We start from the raw sequence: 25,384 nt of genomic DNA, 5'->3' as shown, positions 1-25,384 counted from the left end.
GTCAATTTGTATTTATTTTGCGTTTGATATCTTATTGATATCAGCTCTGTGAGTAAAATACAAGTAAGTTCTCTTGGGCGAAAAAAAAAATTGGCAACACTGGAACATGTTTATGTTAAATGTTGGCAGTTGGCACTTGGCGTGATGTTGGTCTAATGATCTGTGGACGGGTAGTGAGTGAGGTGTGGTGTATGTACAAAGCTAAAATCCAGAGCCGTAAAAGCAGTTAAAAAAATGTGGGTGGTGTACAATATTATCTATGCTGTGAAATTTTGATTTGACGTGATTCGAAAAATATTTTTTTCGAGTTCGTACCTACTTCGCCCTAATTTGATAAAGTTTTTTTATGTGGAACGTGAAGTGAAATCGTACATGTTGTGCACAAACAAATTAGAATAATAATGTGATAATGTGATTGTATTAAAATATATCGTTAAAAATGGAGACTACAACAAACCAAAAGGGTGAGTAATCGTCATCAGTCCTATGTATTACTTACTACTTAGCTCACGAATCTTGCTTGTTTGTATAGATAACTGTACCTTACAAAATGATGTTGATGGTTGAAACTGCTTCTAAATTTTGATCATTTGATGTTATTCCGTAATTTTGGTAATGCAGGTCAATCACCTGCTTGGTTACGAAAGTACAATATCTTTAAATTGTGGAAACTTCAATCGTTTGTCATATGGTGTGCTTATGTATAAATTATTAAGAAAACATCGACGTAGTGTTCGAGTATCGCCAAGTTTGTCGTATGAGTCATTTTCATGGCATTGTGATGTCATGTGAATGCTAATAAACAAACACAACGCTCCTGTACATATCCTTAAACAGGTGAGAAATCACAAATAGCAGGATTTAAATTCAAATCTAATGCTCAATAACATGATTATTTTGTTAAATATGTGTTTTAAATTAAATTTTCCTTCTCAGCGCTGATTTAGAAATTAGGGTTTTATGAGTATTACAAAGAAAGTATTTATATTGAATTAAATTATTTTCAAAATATTTTGTTTAATTTTAAGTAAGAGTGTAAGCTACTTACTTAATATTTAACATGGTTAATAATAATTTGTTGTGTGTCTTATCTAAGATAATATCATCATGGTCATAGAACAGTGTCAGTTTTACAAAAAAAAAATTAAAATCACTCATGCTATATTTGGATACATAACATGAAAATATCAATCAACAATATTTTTAAAAATATAATTATACTGTTATTGTCAAATGTATGTGAATTTTTAGTGCTTAGTATAGTTTTTTAATACTAACAAAATTGATAAAATAATGTTCAGAAATTTCTGTTGTAAAGTTTCACCAAATGCAGATCCATCACTTGTCTACAATCATGACGATATATTGGCATAGTTATCTATCTCAGACAAGTCTTATTATCAAACTTGATAAATCTCTAGTGATTATTATCATTTATTTTATAAGTTACATAAATATTTATTTGCTTGCATTTATGATGGTTAATGCAATGATATAGAATTTTTGTTAAAAATCACTATTTGATAAGACTGATTAGCACTAAGCTAAACTATTTACTAAATTATGATTGTTTGTGGAATATTGTCAAAATTAAATACAAATGCAAAGCCTCAAAAATAATTTCAATTTATAATTTGTCAAAATTACTAATACTTAAATACTATGATTATTTGTTTGTTCGTTTGTTTGATGTTTTATCTCCAGGATGCTTGCTATCACTGTACCAAATTTAATCATAATAAGTTAAATAGATGGACCATGAAAAGTTAGTAGACAGACACACACATTTTTGCATTTATAATATTAGTTTGGAGTATAATAATAAGAATTTTATTTATTGAACTTCTACATACATACAACAGCAAGATTGAGTTTCCTACCCTCTGCACTAGGAAATACCTGTATTGCAGAAGGTAGGAATACAAAGTTTCCTTAATTTTTAAAATAAACAAATATATGTCTAATATTAAAACTTAACTAGAGTAAAATTATGGATGTGTGTGTGTGTGTGTATGTGCATGTGTGTATAGATATATTAAATTAACTATTTCTATAATAATTGGTTTGAATCTTTCTTTACAGTATCCTGTATAGTTAACTATTCATATGATGCATCAGAGACAGACGAGTTGACAATAAGACCTGGGGATATTTTGCGAGACGTAGAACGCCTGCCAGGCGGGTGGTGGAAAGGAGAGCTGCGTGGTCGCCGTGGAATGTTTCCTGACAATTTTGTTTCTGTTCTAACTGAACAGAATAATGCACGGTAGGCATGTTTACTACTTTTTAAATATATAAAATAATTTAGTACATGTAATTTTAAGTGTAAAAAAGTGTAAGTAAATCCATAAATTAATATGAAAATTTATTAACACTCAACCTTCAAATTAAAAAATGGATGCTATTATGATTGTATTTAATAACATGATGTATCATCTATTAACTATAGTAAAGTTTTTGTTTACTTGTTTGTGCACATATCACACAGAACAATTGAATTAATAAATTAAGTAATTTTGATAGTATGAAATATTTAAATTTTTTGTAAATATTATGTTCATTTGAACATCTATCGACATCGATTGAGACACATGCGGCCTAATTGTGACAATGCACATCAATTGTGATTGTTAAGGTGCAAAAGACGGCTCTGCCCGCGAAATTCAAAATAAATTTGGATTTCCGGAGTTTGTAAATTAATATGACAAATTAGGTTTATGTATTCTAATTCCGACAAAGACTTTACTTGAAAGTGTTCAATTTAAGAAATTAGCCATAGTATCGAATAATTTGTGAGTAATTCAAGTCAAACTCATTATTTTGACTAATTCTCATTGTCAAGTTTATGCAGAAGGAGCTGGAAACCCACTGCGTTTTTATCTCTAGAAACCTCTTAAAATTATGTGATTAAAGGAAAGAGGTCACTACCTGCAGTGGTGAATGTGATGCAGGGAGTATGAATTATTGCTGCTTGGTACAGAATTAACAAACAGTTACCCTTACTAAACCAAATGGCCTTAATGATTAACTGTAAATCATAATGGTTATTTTAGTAACTGTTTTTTTAATGACCAATTTTATCATATTTCCAATTACTAGAAAAATAATGATTCTCCATGTAATCTAATCTAATGTGATAAGACTTTGATGTCACTCGCTTAATGTTAGTCACTTAAACTACACCTTCATTATTATTTTTGGTTAATGAAAATGATACAGTTGAGAATATATTTTATATAAAATCAGTTAAGGAGCGCTGAATTCACTGTTTACATGGAACTAAATAAGTACCATAGAAGAGTCAAACAAAAATCGTGTTTAAGAAGCTGTCAATATTAGTGTGGACAGTGGACATCAAAACGGGTTACAGCTTGCAGACATTCTGAATGATTTGTCTAGTGTGTAGTACTACATAGAGGTTGTTGACTGTTTCAACTTGACAATTAGAAAAATAAATACGGCGGTGTAGTGGTTTTAGAGCTGTGGCTAAAGGAATCGACATAAAGCAGTGCAGTAAAGTGTAGTTAGATTTTTGGAATTACATACAAAAGATATGATAAAGTGTTATTTGAAATAGGCCGGGCGGGGTGCAGGGGCGCTGTCGAGCTGTCTTCAGCTATCAGCCAGCCAATCCTGATGAGCTGCCCTTGTCTGTTGGTGACGTACTTGAAGTTCTTGGAGAGGTATGTATTTTTACTTTACAAAGTAGATGTTTATTATCTACTGTATGTGGACATTGACAACTACTTTTAGGTATCTCATCTCAAGAACCCTGCAAGTGTAGTTTCAGATTCAGTTTTTTTTTAATTCAGATACAATGCAATCTCACCTGGTGGTAAGTGATGAATGATGATGTGGTCTAAGACGGAAGTGGGCTAACCTGGAAGGGTTATGGCAGTTTTTATTAAACCCTTATCCTTGGTTTATACTTGGACTTGAAAACAACTTTTAGGTGTCCCATCTCAAAAACCTTGTGAGTGTACCTTTAGATTCGGTTGAGGTTGCTATTGGTATTTATAGGGCAAGCAACCGTGGGCTTCTGAAGCTAACGGGTAAAATGATCTATTGTTCATGACGCATCGAGTTTCTCCAGTCTCAGAGTCAGCGCATTCCGTCTTATGCTTTCCGGGAAACCTCGTACGAAACCTGACAAACTCGGCACGTACGCAGTGGTATGGCGGGTCAAATAGCCACTTGAATTTAGCCATATGCGGCAATTATGATGCAGAATTAATTATTTATAAAATGTATTATGTATATATGATTTGTTTTATATAATTGCTATTTATATAAAACAAGACCTGTTATTTTTGTTATAGTAGTAGATAGTAAAAGAATTAACGACAATATCTATTTGGTCAGGTAGAGGAGGGCTGGTGGCAGGGGCGGCGCGGCGCGCGCGTTGGCGTGTTCCCCTCCAACTTCGTGGTGATGCTGGAGCCGCCGCCCGCGCAGCCCGCGCCCGCCGAGCCGGCGCCCGCGCTGCCGCCCAAGCCAGGTTCATTATTATTTATTTAATCCCGGTGCAACAACTTCGTCAGCGTGGATATAGATTGTTAAAATCCTGTGGGAACTATGATTTTCCAGGATTAAAGTACAGTATATCACTCTCCAGGTCTTTAACTATACCCATGCAAAACATCACTTCGATCTGTTGCGACATGATTGAAGGACAAACCCACAAACAAACACACTTTTGCATTTATAATATGGGTAGTGATTAACTAGAATAGCCGCAGCCTAATTATATTAAGTAACTACTCAATATTAAGAAAAAAGGCAGAAACAAGAAATACTGGAAAAGTGCGAGTTGAACTCGTGTTTCGTTTAATATCGAGAGATTTACCATGTTATTTTAAGACCATAAACTTCTTATAAGTTTTCCGGTAATCTATAAGGAATTATTTTCGTTTTTTTTTTTTTCAAAACTCAGGCTCTGTAGTTTTGGGGATAAGGCGGAAGTCAACTTTCATCTATTGAAATCCTCACAACAAGCCCTTTCATTTTATATAATATTATGTCCCACGGTGCAGTTTGCAAAACTTTTAATTTTCTGATTCGCCCTCCAAAAATACCCCATACAATAATTATTAATTTATTTACGTGACATGTCCTGGTTCGGGTCACAGAAATTTTTATGAGAACCTTTAAGAGAACTCAATCGGTCCAGTAGATTCGGAGATAATTGGATGTGATAGACAAAACTCAAGAGATGCTCGTACAATCACCGTCCAAATATTTTGAAGCACATCGAGATTGGGCTTGACCCGCCGGAGAGCATTGATGTTAGAGTCAGGGGGTTTTTTAAATAAAATAGCGAGCAAACGAGCAGGCGTGTCACCTGATGTTAAGTGATTACCATCGCCCATGAACATTTGCAGCACCAGAGGTACCGCTGATGCGTTGCCGGCCTTTTAAGAATTTGTTGGTCCGCCCCTTGAATAACCCCACGCTGTAATCTAGTGGGAACACCGCCGATGGGAGTTGTTGAGTGGGATTTGGTGGCCACCCCCAAGATCCCTGAATCAATTCGCCCCATTCGGCCAAACATTAAAACTCAAAAATGTATGAATACATTATGTTAATGTATGTTATCTTTTGAACAGACTAATTGAGTAATTTTTTTCTTGCAACTACTGCACTGGTGTGACCGGAATCGGTGATATTATTCAATTTATTTACCGCATTTATTGAAGACAATGTGTCAACGTTGATTCATCCGTTAAAAGTTGTGGGGTGCAACTGATTTCTATTATCGCCAAGGCATTTTCCTTGTTTTATTTAGGCTTGTTGTCGAATAGTTTTGTTACATTTTAACTGAATAATATGCTTCATTAATGATAAAGTGACAAGAGTATCATTTATCATAATGTAGTCATTACCAAAATATAATGTCTTTTATTTATACATAAAGAATTCTCAGTATTGTGTATCAGATGGTTATTTCTGTGTAATTTATCAAAGACAAAGTAAAGGGAACGTTGTTTTTTTCCAAACGTAAATGTTTCATAACTTATTTATTACACTTTACCTTATGCCCGCAACTTCGTCCGCGTGGACTACACAAAATTCAAAACCCTATTTTACCCCCTCATTTTGATTTTCAACAATCCTTTCATAGTGGATGTGTACTCAAACACGTGTACATATATTAATAGCTGTCTGCATGCCAAACAGCCCTTACCGTTTGTGCTGTGAGTTGATAGATAAGTTAGTTAGTCAGCTTTCCCTTTTATATATTTAGATTTAGACAATTTGTAGAGCGGGTTTCTTGAGAACAAAACTAAACTCACTACTAGCTAAACTAAACTAACTAAACTAGCTCAACGGTTGAGGAGCGGTCTAAATCCCGAAAGGTCGCCGGTTCAACCCTACCTGTTGCACTATTTTCAGACCCACTCCTGGCACAAGCTTTACGCTTAATTGGAGGGGAAAGGGGAGTATTAGTCATGATTAGCATGGCTAATATTCTTTTTTTAATAAAAAAAAAACATATATGTTACCTTCAAACCGCTGTGTTATAGTACTTATAAGTTATATCTACTTATAAAGAGCTGCTTTGTGCGCAACTGACGTGATATTCATCAAAATAAAACGTGACTTTTGGGCGAACTATGAAATTCCTTGCAATATACTTTTTGAAGCCGATTATTATATTATGATATATTGGAATAAATAAATAATTGTTGACATTGAATTTTAATTAGTATTATGTAACTTTACTAAACAATTTTGAACTCTGTGATTCTTTGTTACTTTTTATGATGACTAAGTAGTTTCGACGTTCGTAGTTTATTGACGACCTAGTCCACGTAGAATTCCTGTTTTCCCATAGCACTAGCATTGTTCCTGTGCTGCAAATGTCCTATATGCAAGCAATTGCCGTTCAAAATGCACGTTTTCTGAATTGGTTACCCTTGAAAATATGGCCTTTTTGCTTCCTGTGCTTCGAAGAATTCCTTAACTGATCACGTCGGTTCTGGTTATTATTACTAACATCTTACATCAATTATTATCTTAAACCTAAGACTTGAACCGAAGTCGTACACTAAGGTTGAGACCTATAGACAAATATAGAGACAACGTTATATCGCTGGCATAAATCTGTCTCGTTTTACCCGTTTAAGTCTAAGCAAAGACGAAGTACGCTCAATAGATCTTAGCCTTAGTGCGGGAGGGTCTGGGAACCCACCGCATTATTGGCCCAAAAAATCCCTACCTTATTATTATGATAAATGGAAAGGGATCACGGTCCTTACAATCAAATCCGTGTCTATTTGCAATAAACTTGCAGAAGTCAATGTCAGTTCTGTCAAAATTACAAGTAAACTGCAAGTGTTTACGCAGTATAAGTGAAATTACGAGAGCCATAATAGTTCACGACAGTAAAGGGAACTTGTAACAAAACGTCGAGGCTTCAACGTCACTGGCAGGCGTAAAAAGTTCCTTCATTTGACGCATTGAATCGCCTATTTTTCTTTGATTTCACGTCACCCGTAGCCTAATATTTGACATGTCGTCTAACCAGGATCAAACCGAGAGTTCCCTCACTCTAGTTCACTCTGCCAGAACTGACTTCAGTAAGTTTTATTGCTAGTGGACACGGCTTATGGAACACGATGCAAAGAGATTAACGTTTAACGTTGTTGTAGTTAAGGAGCAATGCCGCGTGTTGTTCCCATACGCCGCGGTCAACGATGACGAGCTGACGCTGGTGGAGGGCGAGATCGTGAACATTGTGTCCAAGGACGCGCCGGACCGCGGCTGGTGGAAGGGCGAGCTGCACGGCCGAGTCGGCCTGTTCCCGGACAACTTCGTCCAGCTATTGCCGGCCGGTGAGTACAAGAGTAGAGTTAAGAACACAGGGGTCAGCACTGAGTTGATGCCGGTGGAGGTCGAAATCGGAAACATCGTGTTCAAGGACGCGCCGGTCCGCGGCTGGTGGAAGGGCGAGCTGCACGGCCGAGTAGGCCTGTTCCCGGACAACTTCGTCCAGCTATTGTATAAGAGTCACCTGCAAAGTCAACGATGAGTTGATGCCGGTGGAGGTTGAGATCGGTATCATCCAGCATTAGGGACTTTGGCCTGAACCCTTCTCATTCTGAGACGAGACCCATGCGGTGTCATTAGAGGCCGGCGATGGGTTATGACGATGATGAGAAACGTTTCAAATTAATTAAAAAGTATTCCTACATTAAAAATTATAGCGACAACTCCTACTAGTATACTAAAAATCTTTTTGGAATATTTGCTGATACAAAAAGAAATTCTGTAAAACGTTGCATTAAAGACTTTAGACCGTGGAATCATTTGTGACAATTAAAAAGAATCAAAACAAAAGCGTGCCTGATCTGTGACCGATTAGTGGCTAGCTTACGTAAAAGTTGTTACGATAATGTGTCGTCAGCGGCACAAGGTTAACTGCAACTATGTGACAACAGCTTCGATAAACATTTGCGGCGTGGGATTATGCTATTCGAATGTGTCGAATAAAATAGTTCGCGTTTATCTATTTGTCGGACATTTTCTTCGTCTCACATCTTTATAATTTTATTTACGACTTATATTCAATAAAGTTTTTATTAATTCGATTCGACTGTTATCACTACACGGTGTTTACTTTGGTGGCAATCAAATATTCAATGATAATTGCATTTTTTATCAGTGTTTATTGTTTTGAGTGAAGTGTGAATTATTTATTTGTGATGAGTAGACAACAAAGCTGTTGTCTGGCGTTTCTATTAGGAACATTTTGTTTGAATGTTTGCTGAAAAATTAAATGTATTTTCATTTTTGCGCGGGAAACGTAAACAACGGGTATATCTGTAAACGGAGGATGAGAGAAATGTAAGAAGTTTTTATTAACTACTAAAAACGAGATTATGTATTCGGACCGTATGTATGTATATCGGCGATTGACTAAGGCTAATGATCCGATTTTTATAATTTTTTCACTAACGGAATTTCATATTTTCAGAAAGGATTTAATATTATAGTAAACTTGGGTATCATTTTTATTTATGAAGTAATTGTACATAAATGTATGTAGTAGATACATCGATTTCTCCAAGATTTCTGAACGAATTTGTAAAAAAATATTCTAGAAATATGGATTTCAAAGACAATATGTGTACTTTCGTTAATATTTTCTTTAAACTATTACTTTTTAAAGAATATTATTGATAAATTAGGTAGATATTTTTATGATTATAATATGAAGTATTTTTTAAATTAGAATTTAGATAATGTAAAATAGTAGTTCATTCATATCTACTATTTGCAAAAATACCAGACAAAGTAGAATATTAATTTTAATGTCACAAACCTCTTATCTATTATTATTTAAACGACTTGAAGCTTTTAATTTATGGGGATCTATCTTATTCTACCTAAGGAATACCTATTGATCTTAATAGAACTACTTGATGGTAGAAGGTAGGCCAGATCCTAGCTTATGTCCGTCTCAGGGATGTAAGCTACCCTAGCCAGATTTGGTCAAAATCGGTTTAACTGGTCGTGAAAAGTACCAGACAGTCAGACACAATTCCGCATTTATAATGTTTAGTATAGATTAGTATGAATTTCTTAACATTAACTAATAGTGACATACATTTAGTATTAGTAATTTTGCTCGCCTACTCAAGTTTTAGTTCGATGTTCTGCTATTGACATTTCTTATGAAGGTTGCGATTTGCGAGTGGTCGGAGTCGTGATTTTGCGTAACCTTACCTCATCGCGTCGTGCCTTTGCGCCGTATTTTAGTATTTTAATACTGTCGAGTGAACGTCAATACTTCGCAGTTTTCCTTCATTTAAAATGGGAGTAGAAAGTGAGTTTCAGTGTTTATCTAAGTGGATTATCTTAGGATAAAATAATTTTAGTTACAATACAAAATTATTTATGAGTACAAGAAAAAACTGTTTAAATGTAAATGTGAATGTGATTTTTAAAGTTTATGCGATTATTAATTTTTATATGACTATAATTTATTATATGTTCAAATCTTAAAATAAATATCTTCATTTTTATGATAAACGGGCTAGATGTTAAATATAGAAGAGTAGTATTTCAACTTTTCAAGTTTATATTCTGCAAATATTTTTATTACTCAATACCAAATAGATAGTGATTATTATTAGTCGGCGACTTTTCTTGTATAACCTTTCCTTAGTGTTTAGACTCATTTATGTTACTCTTCATTACTGTTTCAACTGTTCATTGGGAGTTCATCTTTTGCTTCTAATATACTGGCTAATTCTATAGTACAAAATCACTAAACTAACCCAAAAAGACAAGCCTAAATATATTGCTGTTCCTTCAATGATGCTCCTTACGGAAAAAGATAGCACTAGATTTAGGTAGGTATGTCTGTCATTTTAGTTAGAAATAGTTGTTGTTGTTTTTTAGTTTAGTGGCTTTTGGTCGCGCCACCACGCCACAATTTACTTCGTCAATGTCGCGTAGATTGAAGGAAACACGAAGGAGGTTGCTCGGTTTCTGAACTACAGCTGTACTATCGAATTTTTCCAGTTCGCGGAACAATTCTATAACAGAATTAGCCACAATGTTTAGGTACCTACTTGTATAGAATAGAATTGCAATATAGTTTTTATTAGCAATTGTATTGCACCGGCAAGGCGGTATGTTGTAACTAGATAAGAAGTCAATTAATTTGCTAAACTTTTTTAACTTCAGTTTTCAAATGTAACATTTTCCACACAGGAAGGAAGTGACAAGTGTGTGCGAGTGTGACTATACAATTGTTTTTCTTGATAATACGAAACATTCTTTTTTGAGTTGTCAGAATATGAGATATTTCGGGACTTTTTGGCAACTTCCTTATCATAGTGACGCATTATTTATAAAAGAGGTCCTGTGAAATAATCCAGTAGTCATTTGCAATCAGTTGTCGGCATTTTTTCCTACAAAACTATAGTTTCTCTATACATATATAGTACTAGTTTCTCTATTTCTCTATATATAATTTGCCAAACGATGCCATACTTTTTATATATTAGCGTGTATGACCTTAGACTGGTATCATCACTTATCGTTCGGTAAACTCTCGAAGTCAACAACAAATCCTTCAATAAATAATCGTACACTTTTATTTCGATAGAAGTTAGCCCTTAACTGTGATCACACATGGTGGTAAGTGATGATGTAGTCGAAAATGGAAACGGGGTGCGGCAATTCATAAAACCCGTACCCCTGATTGGTTTCTACATAGCATGGTAATTAGTACTGGACTGCTAAATCGCTTGGCGGAATGATTTTTCCATCATAATTCATAAGTCTGGTAACTACTAACTAGCCACGGTTACGCGTCCCTCCATAAATGCTGAAGCATGAATTAAATTATTATTTATACATTTTGCCATGGATTATTAAGTTCAATGTCTTATCTTTACAGTAACTCAAGAGGTGGAAGAAAAGAAACCCGAGCGGCCGCCAGGGAAGAACGCGAATACCACCCCACTTTACCCCATTCTAAACAAATACACCGAAAAAACTGCCTCCGTTAAAGACTTGATCACGTCTAAAATAAGGTAGGAATCTTCAAGTCTTTTAGTAGTTCGTCTTGTTTGTATGTTATGATTTCGTCGAAATTAGTAACTGATTTTTCAGCCACTTCCAATTATTCTCCGATTGAATTGAAATTTTGCAAATCCGTGTGGTTTGGATTGAGCGTTGTGTATTAGTATTAGTGTATTAGTATTGTATGAGTAACTCGAAATACTCAAAATCAAAAGTAATACTTCGGGAAAACAAAATTCATATATTGTTCGACCTTCTATTTATGACTAAAGACGGCGTGACTTCGCTACCATGGAAAGATGGTAGAGATCTCTTATAGAGATAAATGCTACCCTGTCCATTTTTGCAATTTCTGTATGTATGTATTTACTTAATCCACGTTTGGTCATTTAGGTAACTTTTAGGGTTCCGTCCGTGAAGGGTGTCAACGGAACTCTATTCGCAAGACTCCGCTGTCCGTCCGTTCATCCGTCTGTCTGCCAGCGGGCTGTATCTCGTGAACCATAATAGTTAGAGACTTGAAATTTTCACAGAATGTTTATTTCTACTGTCGTTATAGCAACAAACACCTCATAATTTCAAAATTGCTGCCATGAAAATTAAAAAAAAATCAAAAGTGTTATTTCTTGTACGAAACTCTTCCTGTGCGAGTACGACTCGCACTTGGCTGATTTTTTTGAAATGTTTTTGTATAATTATTTATTAAACTTATAACTTTTCAGCATGCACAAAGAAAATACATTGAGCAAAGAAAGCAGCATACAAAGTACAATCACGCACACGAATAAAAGTGAGTCGGAGAAACTAATACACAATGAGACTGTGGCAGATGGAACACTCGATGGACAAGTAAGTTACTTTCCATTACGCGTTTTCTAGAATAAAATAAAGCACTAGCTTACTGACTAGCCTAGAAACTGCATTCAAAGGCTGACAGAATATCTCATACACTCAAAAACCTTTTAGGTGAATCTCTGAAATAAAAAGTAAGAAGAAAGATTTACAGTTTTCCTACATCTAGCTGAGATTTTTTTATAAATCTTGGAATGCCGTTTTTTAAATCGATACCGTGGTACCTTACCTTTGATCATATTCCTTTAAATAATTATCTCTATTCTCCAATGGTTTAATAATTTTCGCATCATTGACTGATTTTAAAATATGTAACACTATACACCTGCCCAAGTTATAATTCAGGGTTTCAAGTTTCTCATTTCATACATAAAAACGTTCCATGTAACATAAAACTAGTAAAAATGATGCCGATAAAATATGACATATGACAATAAAATAAAAAACTTATTAGGTAAGTTATTGTATTTCATCATCAACTTTTGCAATATTGAGGAAAAAGGATGTTCAATGATCAATATTGCAGAATGTATAATTAGAAAACAATGATCCATTGTATCACCAAAGGACGTTCACAAATCACCACTTCGATTTGAAGATGATCTTGCCTCAGAAGCGAAACAAAGCATATTCCATACTAATATTGTAAATGCGAAAGTGTGTCTATCTGCTAGTTTTTCAGGGTCCATCTGCTTAACTGGTTTTGGCGAAATTGGGTTCAGAAATAACTTGCATTGCGGGAAAGCTCATAGTGTCCCGAAAATCAAATAGTTCTTACGGAATTTTTAAATAACCTAAATTCACATGGAAGAAGTCGCGTGCTTCATCTATTTGGTACAGAGATATCTTGCATCCTGGAATCGGATATAGACTACTTTTTATCCCGAAAAATCAGAGTTCCGCAAGATCGTCTACCAATAGTTCGCGACATGCCGCTAAGGCAATCAGGGTATGAGGCGGGGGGACGCCCCGCACACCAGCACATTGTCCGCGCGCCCTCATGGGATTTGGGAGCCGATGCCCGCGACTTCGCCCGCGTGGAATCAGGTTTTTTGAAATCCCGTGGGAACTCTTTGATTTTCCGGGATAAAAAGTAACCTATGTGCTAATCCAGGATATTATCTATCTCCATTCTAAATTTCAGCCAAATCCGTCCAGTAGTTTTTGCGTGAAGGAGTAACAAACATACACACACACACACACACTCACACACACACATACAAACTTTCGCCTTTATAATATTAGTGTGATAACAAAGTGTAATTATTTATCCACCAATAATAATCTTTGTTGGATGTTTGTTTCTCCTTCATACCACAAGTACTGAGAAACTTGGAATGGAGATAGTTTAAACCCTACATTAATACATAGGCTACCTTTTATTCTGGAAAATTAAAAATTCCCGCGGGATTTTTAAAATCCTAAATCCACGTGTCACGGTAGTCACGGGCATGATCTAGTTTATTTATAATTTCTAGGTGAAGAAACCTCCAGTGCCATTGAAAAAGAGCCCGACCCCGGCTTCGAGCGTCGGCGGTTTGTTCAGCGGACTCAAAAATAAAATGCTGTCCTCGTCAGAGAAGACGTAAGTTTAAGTCGATACCTCATTTACCACACGCGACCAGACATTTTACTGCTTTCAAGATACTATATAGTGTGTTTTTTTAACTGGGGCAGTATAGGGAAATGCAAAACCATAGGAGGTTCAAGGAAACTGTCTGAAGAAACTTCAGCTCTTTTTTTGTGAAAACAATTTTGGCATAGTCAATTTATCGGACAAGCGTGAGCAGTTATTTTATTTGGCTTTATTTTTGTTGTTATCTTTCAGCGAAAAGTCTTCAACAACGGTATCAACGGTGTCGAGCGGGAGCAGTAGTAGCGGGGAGTGGGACCGCACGGATGGTGTGACGTCAAGCAAGCCCAGCCCCAGCGCCACTGCCAATACCAACGCCAACGTTGGCGCGAATAACGCCGCCAACACGTTCGACCATGTCGAGAGGAATTCCATACTTAATGATCCGAGAGCCGGCAGGTTAGTAATATCTAATGATGTTTTTATGTCAAAAAGTCTTTACGGTGCCAATGGAGCGGGGGTTGTAGTTGGTTGGAGCTTCAAAGAATTAAATAAAACACGAAAACTTTTACATATTATTGTTTTACTATTTTATGAAAATAAGCGAAATAAAAAAGCATACCGAAAACCCCGAGATAGAAACGCAGGCAAACAATAAATAATGACTGAACCGCTCTGCCTGCACCATCGCCGGCAAGGCACTGAAATATTACTGAGTATACGCAGACAAATAGTATGTATATTGTATATTCCACAACATATACGCATATTGTAGCTAATGTACAGTCAAACGCCGTAAGTGGCTTAGCACCTTAATGATCATATTTGCGTGGCACGGTTATGCACATGCGTTTGGTGTGTGTGACGTGTTTATAGAAAAAGTCCATAAGTGCGACAGGTTGTTGATGCAATAGTTTCTCGAATCGCTACTGGAATTCTGGCCGACCGTACATAATCGCTAAACTAAAAATAGACAAGTTGAAACGTGTTGCTATCTCTTTCATAATGCTCCATGCGGAGATTAATAGCACTAGATTTAGACTTGTAGTTTAGAATTAGTCACATTGACACTATTTCTGTTTTCCAGTGACTAGTTTTTTAGATTTACGTTAGTTTCGCATACTGTTATTCGCAGAGTGAAGGCGCCCCGACGGCGACCGCCTAGTCAAGTCCTGCGCGACGACACGCCGCAACTGATCGGACTGACTAACGGACATGAAGGTATGGTTTTGAGCTTATTGGAAAGACTTAAAAGATAAAACAAGCGTATTAAACATATTTCGAATTTCAAGACAACAGTTTTAAACATGTTTTAATCGTTTTCTTATTCATTATAGGCACACGCTTGCCCACAATCACAAAAGTGATGATGTAGCCTAAGATCGTCCCATCTTAGGCCACATCATCACTTTTGTGACCTTTACCTAGAAGATGCCTATTCACTCTTGTTTTAAAGATACCCTGTCTATAATTGGTAGGAAACACAGATCGCAGAAGAGTATTCCAAACCTTAGCCATGCCGCATGCGTATGAGGAATGATGAAGCAAAACGTTTCGTGCGTGTAGAATGTAGATTGAATGCCGACAACTTTTTAAACTGTTTTTTCCCAACCCTGCTCGATTGTCACTAATATCACTAGACCATATATGGGTATTGGATTTGACTGTCAAAAATTCTCAGTAGCAGCAGACAGGGGTCACAACCGAGAACCACCTACGCACGGACCTTTTTTTCTCCTCTATCTCTTCTATCTGTGATTAGTCCTTGAACTATAAACACATTTGGGATTCTTAAATGTTCACAACTTCATGACTAAATAAGCATAAATTGATTGTTCTAGTGCCAAAGGAAAAACCAACATCTTCAGAAAAAGCGGAAGAAATCAGACCTCGTACACGAGAATGGGAAAAAAACAAAGCGCCGTGGATGGAGGAACTTAAACTGAATCAGGCAAAGAAAACCAGCTTTGGGTCCGAAGGGAAATCACGGTCCGCTTCTACTTCGTCCGAAGCGAGTGGAGTTGCGAGCAAGGCGGGCGGAGGAAGCACAGATAGGTTAGTATACAAGCCGAAATTTTAATGGTTCTCTGCGGTAGGACGATTAGCCCTCAGTATTAGACTAACTTAATAAATATAAAGTTTTCTTTTTGCAATAATTAAAAGAGTGATCATCAACTCGAACGCGTCAGACACAATAGTGATTCACTAAACGTAACGTGAATAGTAAAGTAGGTAGATCCACTCAAACGGCGCTGCCGTTAAAGTGAAAATATATTACGCTTTGGGAAAACAAGCATTATTTCCGCGTGTATATTTATTGCAGAGTCTGCCTTAGGAAAATCTTAATATGATTATCGTTAAATTATTATTAAATAATATCGCCAAATATTATTTCGTAGCCGGTTACAAATGAGTTACGAACCAGGATTCAATATTACCATTTACCATCCATAACCAGTTAGGAAATAACGAAGAATTAATCTTGTTTCGTAGCTGGTTACGAAAAAAGTTACCAACGTGGATGGAAGGGAAAGATGATAGTGAATTTGTAGAAACCTGCAACACTTGGAAATGTTACATGTTTTTATAATCTGGTTATATTTTTTACTTAATAAAAATATCCGGGATTTATATTTATTTGATCTAGTTTATCAACACAACAGTTTTGCAAGTGTAACTTAATACAGTGAATAGAAATCGCGTATTCTCCATAAAATTATTCTGTAAATATATTTTTATTTAAAAAATTATATTGGTATTGTCCAGTTTAAAATCCTATTTTAAACTGGACAATGCAATGTGAATTTGCATAGCAGAAAACAAGTTTATTGCATAGTTACGTTAAGCAGTCAGTATAGGTAAATGTTAAACAAGTGTAAATTAAAAATTTATAACACCCCCAACAAGTGAAGGTTACAGTAACTAGAAAAGAGCTGATAACTTTCTAACGGCTGGACCGATTTTCTTGGATTATAGCTAAGAACACTCTCGACCAAGCCATCTTTCAAACAAAAAAAAACTAAATTAAAATCGGTTCATTCGTTTAGGAGCTACGATGCCACAGACAGATACACACGTCAAACTTATAACACTCCTCTTTTTGGGTTGGGGGTTAAAAATACAAAGTATCTAATATGTTTACTCTTATTTTATACATTGTCCCACTATCAGTTTTCACTAGTCAGACTAGTTCGAGTAATTTCAGTTTATTCCTGTAGCACCCTAAATAAACTGAGGTTGGCTTTCTTTTGAACTAACCAATCAAATTCAATGAAGTTTTGTGGATACATGTTAGGAACTAATAAGTCTAAGAAAGTTTACAAGGAATTATATTCTCTTGCACGCTATTTTGAACTCAATTTGGGTTGAGATTTAGTTCATTATCAATTTATCAATAACTGCTTGAGCATTTTGCTCTTAGTTGTCAGTCTGCGCTGACTCTAAGGTTATTAGAAAATATTTTTTTTGTTTGCAGAATATCATACCCATTGAAGTTGTTCAGTCTTAGTTTGTCACGATATGGTAATAAATTCAGAACCAGTTAGATACAAAGCATGCAAGGTCAAGGGCTAATAATAAATGGTACTTTAATAATGATCTAATCATTGAGTCATCGTTATGTCGTAACTAAGAATCGATGCAGAAATCATAATAGGAATTTTTCTTAGTTTCAATGTAGATTCTGGTGTGATTTGTTGCATATTTCAATGATTCGTAGGATATTGGATTGCGGTTTGGAGGAAAAACGGTCGAGTCACTCGATGGAAATGTCGAAGAGCACTTCATCCATCAGCAACCGAATATCTGTTTTGGAAAGCCTAGAGTCTAGTTTAGAGGTAAGCTGTGTTTTTTACATTACTCCTCTAGATTTATGATATTTTTTTGTGAGCTAGTATTGGAAATAAACACAACACTACTCTAGAACATGAACATCACTGATCTGTGGTCTTTTAGACATTTCTTTGGACTTTGTCTGTGGTGGTGTTTACTAGCGCGCGTGCGGTGCTTTTTTGGATTGTTTTTTTTGTGAGAAGTGGCCGGTTTTTGTGTTCTGCTGGTGTTTATTGGTGGTGGAACTGACTGGGAAGCGCTCTAAAGGGGCGCCGCGTGTATGTCGGCGGGCGCCGGCATAGACGAAGTCCATACTTATATATATAGTTTCCATAACTTGTAAATAACTACAAACTTGACATTGGCTAATCAGTGTAAAACCAGACGAGAGGAAAAAAAAAGAAATTTCTTTTTATCTATGGTCTGTCACTTTTGCCTTTGTTTATTGGAAATAAATACAACACTATAGAACATGAACATCACTGGTCTGTGGTCGTTTTAGATATTGCCTTTGCCTTGATAAAATTAGAAATTCTCTTTTTATAATTCACTAAATATCAAAATAGTTTTATCTTAAGTAGCTATAACAAGGATGCAAGCTGCCTTTGTACCAAATCGTCAATTCGGTTAAACAGATGGGCCGTGAAAAGCCACAGACAGGCACATTTTCGCATTTATAATTGGATTTTTGGATTTATATTTCCGCGGAGCGAAGCTGTGGGTGGTGGCAATTTACAATATAGTTGTACGATTTTATTATAGTCAAAAACTCGACAGTCAGGAGATCTGAAAAATCCTCCCGAGCGCCCTCCAGACCTGCCGACCAGCAGACCACCGCCGCTACAGTCTCCCACCGCTGCAGGTATGCTCAATGTTTATTTTTCAAAATTTAGTACAATGTCTTATGTCTTTTTCTTTCCTTTAATTGTCTTTTGTCAATGAGTTTTGAATATAAAGAGTAGGATTGGTTTGTGTGAGCTAGGTAATTTTCTTATTCAAATCTTATTCAACTATCAATTTGTAAGCAAAAACGAGTAACTCCAGAAATTCAGTGTTATACTAAAGCTGGAAATGTAGGTACTAGCGTATCGTGTTTGTCATGTCCGTCAGAAGCATATCGTTTTCATACATTTAGTATGTATGTTTAGAGAGAGACACGACACGCCACTCCACTGTAATGCGTCTAACCGTACTAACTGTATGAAACAGATATGCTTTTGACGCGACACGACACAACTCACACAACGCTAGTCTATTTCTGGCTTTATTTTGAGAGCTTTATATTAAACGATTTTTGTTACAAAAAGCCCTCCTCTTTACTCAACGGTATTGCTGTTCTAGGTCGAACGTTAACCGCGATGTTAGACGACATAAAGAAACCACCCGCGCCCTCTCCACCGACCGCGTTCACGCGGACGACCAACGAAACCACCGACAAGTCGCCCAGTAGACCCGACAAGCTGACGCCCATCGATAAACATGAAATTAGCTCGATAAGCAAGTTCTCGAGTATAATCGAGAAATCGAGTAGCAGTAACATCGAGAAATCGGAAGAGAAGTCGATCAGTTCAGGGACGCTGGAGAGGCGGCTACAGTCGCTGAAGGCGGACAAACCTGCCGAGCTGCCCGATCGAGGCTCGGAGGCGTTAATCGCACAGCTGAATAACAGAGTGAGTACAAGCTTTACTTTGCGTGAAGTTATAAAAAGTATTCAATCACGCCGCAACGGATCGATGTGATGGATGTGAAAGACCGAGGCATAGGCTACTTTTTATCACGGAAAATCAGAGTTCCCAGGGAATTTAAAAACATAAATCCACGGAGCCGAAGTCATCATCTAGTTAGTCATGAAGTAGGTTGGAGCAGCACATAACATTTTGTGACTATTTTCGACAATGAACATCTGCCCTTCTCATGTCTCTAATAATTCCTCAGAATAAATAGTGGCTAGGAAAATAATTCTCACTAACTCAAAGGGTTCAGAAACTCGCATCAGAATAGCCGAGGTACGGCATTTTTCTTGACAAACAACTCAAACTAAGCGTGACGCACGTCCTTTGTGTTTTGATTTAGGTATGCATACCAATTCCAAAGTTAACTCAAAATACATAAAGCTGAGTTTAACTTATTATCAAAAAGAGTTGGCTCCATTCTGTCTGCTTGCTTACGTTGGGCCTAAGATTTCTTTTTGTAATAATTGTTTGGCCCTAATAGAAAGAATTAGTAATCTTTGGTGGTTTTCATGAGTTATATTAAAACTGTACAGTATTGACCTCAAACTTCTTGTTTTAGGTCATTAAATACTGCGATTTTAATTTCTCAAAGTTTTCACTTGCTGCAGATGTATGAAAGAACTTGACATCGAATTTCACACGAAAACAATAAAACCTTGTTCTTCGCTGTTATAATATGTAGGTGTAAATAATTTTCGTTCACATGTTACATATTTTTGTTTTAGATATTAAACTTAGAGAAGCTATTAGAGGTACAAAACGCTAAATTCAACGCTGCCATTGAAGACCTAACCGACAAGCTCAAGCAGGAGTCTGACAAACGTCACGCGCTGCAGATGGAAATCGAGAAACTTGCACATTGTGTGACGCAAGTCTAATGTTTTCATTGAATGTTTTTGGCTTTGACAAGTGTAGCATACGGTTGCGCACATAAAACAGGATATAGAAATCTATGAACTGAAATTCCTAAGGAAGCGGGTATAGAGTGTGACATTCAGCATGTACATACGTCGTCGATAGACGTCCAATGCTGGACATAGGTCTCTTGTAGGGACTTCCCACACGTTGCTGTTTTCCGTCCGGATCAAACAGCTCCCTGCTACTCGTTCGATGTCGTCCGTCCACCTAGTGGAGGATCTGCGACCGAGATCGTCATTCCAGCGCTTTTGTTCAAGACATTTATCGGGCACTGAACGTTTTAAGTTGATAAGTATTTCAGTTACACTAAGGCCGAAAGAATATATGCGCAGTGTCGTAGCGAAGAATGTGATGATGATATTTCCATTACGTAGTATACAAATTTATGTGACGCAAAACGAAAAGGTTGCGCGGTGCGTCGCCGCTAGTATTTGCAAGGAATTTGTTCCTCTTTAATATGTACTAATGTACATATATGTGTAAAATAAATATGATTGGAGATTACATAGCAGAGATTAATTAATATACATTGTAACATTTTAGGAAAGATGCGTCGACACTCTTGAGAATATATACCTACGAGCACGTTCAAACTTAGGCTGTCTGTGCACTTTGAAATATTTGCAAACTTTGCACATTAACGAAATTGTATCAGGGCAGATATGCACCAAAACTCGGTAACATTGTCTCAGATTTATAGATGGTACTTTGACTTGCTCAAACTCAAGAAAGAATTAAAATGAGACAGAGTTATGTATCTGACATAAATCTGTCTCGTTTCAACTCTAAGGAAAGTCAAAGTACGCTCTATAGATGTTAACCTAATTCTGAAACGTTTGAAATAATCGTGGGGTGCATCACTAGGCCGAAAACACCGCCACCTGATTTGAGTCTACCCTCTACACACCTCAAGTGGTGAATGTTCGGGAGAGCATTTTGATAGTACCATTTCGGTCTTCTTATTTAAGTGAGACTATTATTACTACCTATTCACGCTGGCGTGAGGATTTACACAGTACTATAATTATAGTGCATACATTTTGAGAACGTACTCACCATATTTACTAGTATGTGTCAACTTTCATGTCGAAAATACGATTTTAGTCCTTAATCTAAATATAAACTGTGATGTCTAAGTCTAACAAAGGTTAGGGGAAGTCTCTCAAGAAAGGAATTCAAGAACCAACGGACACTTACAATTTTGTTGTCTCCACTGAATTGACCTTGGCGGAATTATTGCGCACCAAAAACTACAATACAAAGAGAGGAGAGAAAAGAAGAACGTAAACTGTACATTTGACCTGACAGGTTGACTCATAGAGCAAATAAGTGAGAGTGCGTTCTCAAAATTTATGCATTATATTACATTAAAAAAGAGGTGCCCTGATCCGTCAGAATAAACTCATGTTTAACTTTATTTTTTAACAAAAATAATAATGCTCTGCTTTAATGATTTTTTAAAGATCAACGTCTTTTTTAGCTGTTTGAGGCCTTTCCCAAAACATTTTACCTGAAACCAGCATGTTTTTTAAAAATTGAACATAACTCAAGAATGAATAAAAATTCCATTCTAATATATTGAATGCAACTGTCTGTTACTATCGGTTAAAATCCCCTTAACCGATTTTAACGAAATTTGGTATGGCACACTTTTTAGCCCACAAATCAAAGAATTAAAAAAAAATTGAAAGTTTTCATACTAAATGCCTGAACCATTGGCTAATCTAATTAAAGGCTGGTTTGTCAGCTGTTTACTTGTTGAGTAATTTATACAAAAAAAAACTTGATTTAATACTAGCTGCTTTAAATACGTTTCAAGGATAACATCTATTTCGTTAGAGGCACTTGCTATTTATGTTAACGATCCACTAGGTTTCCTTTGTTATATTTTTTTGATGAAATTGTGCATAATTTATATTTTATCATTTCTATTGTTTACTTTGGTCTAATTTGACACGGTTTGTGTGCCACAAACTTCCACACGTGTTTTGTTATCATTTTGTATCGCATGTGATATAAGAAATTCCTTAGCAGTTCTGTGAGTACTTAAGGTATGTAGATTTATAGGAAGGTAAGGCCTTAAAATCACGACAAGTAATTATAGAATAATTTATATTTAATATTATATAAGTTGTTGCTGAGAATGTTGTCATTTTTAATATCGCTCTTTATTTTGTTTTATCGTATTAAGTGCTATTTTGTAGTCTGAATTTATATAAGGTTATGGATGTTATGACTAATTATTATTATTATTCTGTATATTTGATCCAAACATTGATAGTACTACTAACGTGATCATTAATGCATTATACTGAGCTTGCTAATAAGTTCATGTCAAAATCAGTCCTGTAATTACATATTTCTAAATACATATGCTAAAACGTTTATTCGAATTTTTACTGATGAATTTTCACCCAAACTGTATTGGCGACATTCGTTCTTGAAAGAAAACCTGTTTATGTTAAACAAATTGAGCCCACCAATCACATTTTTTTGGCTTAAGATTAGTTCTATTTCTGGGGTTTTTCAATATACATATTTTAAGTAAGTATGAATAAATAAATGCTTATTTCTTGAAGTCTTGATTTGCTTGTACGTAATGTTCAAACAGGAAAGGAATACAAAATTCGTGCCATTTATATTTTGTTTGTACATTGAGAATATTATAATAAGTCAACTAAGGACTAGTAATGTGATTGAGGCGTTTTGGTCTGTTATGTGATTTGCACATTCCATGTTTGTATGCAAACTGTACATACAACGTTATGAATGACCTCATTGGGTTGTATTGTCCGATTGGAGCCTAAATAGTTCTAACGGTAAATAATATGAATATGAATGAGCACAAAAACGTCCTTACAGATTACTTTAGGCATTAGTTACGGCGAAATTTAATTCTAAATTGCATTATTTTCTCAAACTGCCATAAATATGTTGCTGTCAAATCATGGTAAGATCGCAAGGCGTGACCATATTATTGTCTTCTAAAACTTTTGTTGCATGTCGTCAACATTATAAATATGTGGCCCGACATCCATTTCAGCTATCAGATGAATGACGTGAAAAAATTATCACGTTCTATATCAATAGTCTGATTTGCTAAACGCGTCGCCCATCGCCGATTTGATGGGTACCAGACAAAATAAAATTGCTACATGTATGAAGACTCTTCAACTCACTAAAGAAAAATTTTTCTAACATGTTATTTTATGCATAGTCTGGATGCATCATTAAAATTAAAATAACAGCAATAATAATTAAATTTGCTAATTGAAATCCGGTCGTTGTCGGATGATCTGTTGCACCCCTTTACTTTTAATACGTATGAAATACATAAGTGACACCGAGAGCCATATTTAATTAGTAGTAATATATTTTTGTATTTGTACAAATGTATGTCCAGAATAAGTCCGCAACAATGTACCTTTTTGTAAAACATATCTTCTTGATTTGTTTCATTGTACAATATTAACGAACATTTATTTACATTTAAATTGTAATGATTAGTTATAAATTAAAATAGTATCGATTATGTGTATAAGTGTATGTATATGCGAGATTTGTAATGAGGTTGTGTTGTACCATCCAACATTTACATGTTTTGTTATTTCGTTGTATTGCTATTTTGTAAAATTACCCTTAAAAGTGTAATGAACTATTGAATTTGTATCGAAAATATTTGTGGTCCTAGTAGGCCCAAAACATTTTCCCTTTAGAGGCAATAATGCGCTTCGGACAGTTATTTGTTATCAGTTATTCACAAGTTCGTAACAGTCCGGTGCTAATTTTTTTTTATCGATCTTTGTTTGATTTTCCTAAAGAAAAACTTTTTCACTATACATTTGTGACCACAAATATTTCCGGTTGTATTTTTTAAAATCGCTACTAATAATACTAATGTGAATAACTAATAACAATTATGTTAAATTATGTTATAAAGATATTGTAACTTTAGAACATTGTAAATATCGGATTGTCGCAGACTTTTTCTTTTGTTACAAATAAATAAAATGTATTGAAAGTTACGTAGCAGTTTACATCGGTTTAAAATATTTAAAAATGCTTAGTATTGCTTGGAGGTTGTAGCTTGAATTGTGATAAATCGCCTAACGCATAGAAACTCGTTAATTTGGAAAAAAATCAATGGCTTTAATAGTGCACAAATGTCACATAATGAACATTTATAGAATTTTTATTATGCAAAACTAATGCTTTTAATATGTAATATCAAAGAAATTAAATATTCACACACATATATTTATATATAATATAGGTAGTACAAAATAATATTGCGTCAGTATATAGTTACATAATTTTGGGTATTTAAAATGATAAAAAATGTTTCGTATTCCAGGGGGTTGTAAGATTACCTGTGTCGTTAAAATTAACAACCTTATTACTTTGACGTTATGAACTCGTTTGTAAAATCTAATAACATCTAATGCGAAAATGTTGTGCCATAATAATTAGAACCTGATACGTTGTTATACTGGAAAGTCTATACTCTTTGGGATATTAAACCTTTGTGTCAAAAGAAAGTTACATATTTTGTTTTAAAATTAATATTATTTTTTATAATATTGTCATTCTAATTTTCCGTTGAGATCTCAAATTTTTCATTTTGCTAAGCATTTTTGTACCAAAAAAAATTATCCATACCATAATAATTAATTATTATGCTTTGATAAACTGTACTTTTGTTATTTACACTTCGTAGATATGAGGAGTTTATTATATGTAAACTCGCGAACTTTATATCTTATTTCACGACACTATTTTTTACTTTTTGCCATAAATCATAACCGCTGTTAATTATTATCAATAATAACTCGATAATAATCTTCAACAGCTTTTTTTATTTAATAAATCATGTAGGAACACACATTTAGAGGTCACATTAAGAGGTTTCCCCAGTGCACTTCATAAAATCTTAATTAAA

The 25,384-nt window shown here is 35.3% G+C and overlaps 1 protein-coding gene across 2 annotated transcripts; it reads left to right on the top strand.

The window, feature by feature from the left end:
• The first annotated feature begins 206 nt into the window (after nucleotides 1-206).
• Nucleotides 207-25,331, top strand: LOC123867828 (SH3 domain-containing kinase-binding protein 1-like). 2 transcript variants are annotated; one of them, XM_045910114.1, is made up of 15 exons: nucleotides 207-464; nucleotides 2,083-2,266; nucleotides 3,578-3,683; nucleotides 4,363-4,498; nucleotides 7,653-7,835; nucleotides 11,414-11,549; nucleotides 12,261-12,387; nucleotides 13,869-13,975; nucleotides 14,219-14,422; nucleotides 15,099-15,184; nucleotides 15,805-16,018; nucleotides 17,682-17,799; nucleotides 18,572-18,656; nucleotides 19,136-19,464; nucleotides 20,253-25,331. In XM_045910114.1, the coding sequence occupies exons 1-15, from the start codon at nucleotides 440-442 to the stop codon at nucleotides 20,403-20,405; spliced, it is 2,193 nt and encodes a 730-aa protein (XP_045766070.1). In that variant the 5' UTR covers nucleotides 207-439; the 3' UTR covers nucleotides 20,406-25,331. The 2 variants fall into 2 exon arrangements, with proteins under 2 accessions (XP_045766070.1, XP_045766069.1); XM_045910113.1 differs by having other exon boundaries at nucleotides 208-464; nucleotides 18,557-18,656.
• Nucleotides 25,332-25,384: the final 53 nt, after the last annotated feature.

Source organism: Maniola jurtina, chromosome 8 (assembly GCF_905333055.1).
Source record: "Maniola jurtina chromosome 8, ilManJurt1.1, whole genome shotgun sequence".
Lineage (NCBI taxonomy): Eukaryota > Metazoa > Arthropoda > Insecta > Lepidoptera > Nymphalidae > Maniola > Maniola jurtina.
This window is presented reverse-complemented; position numbering and strand designations above follow the sequence as displayed.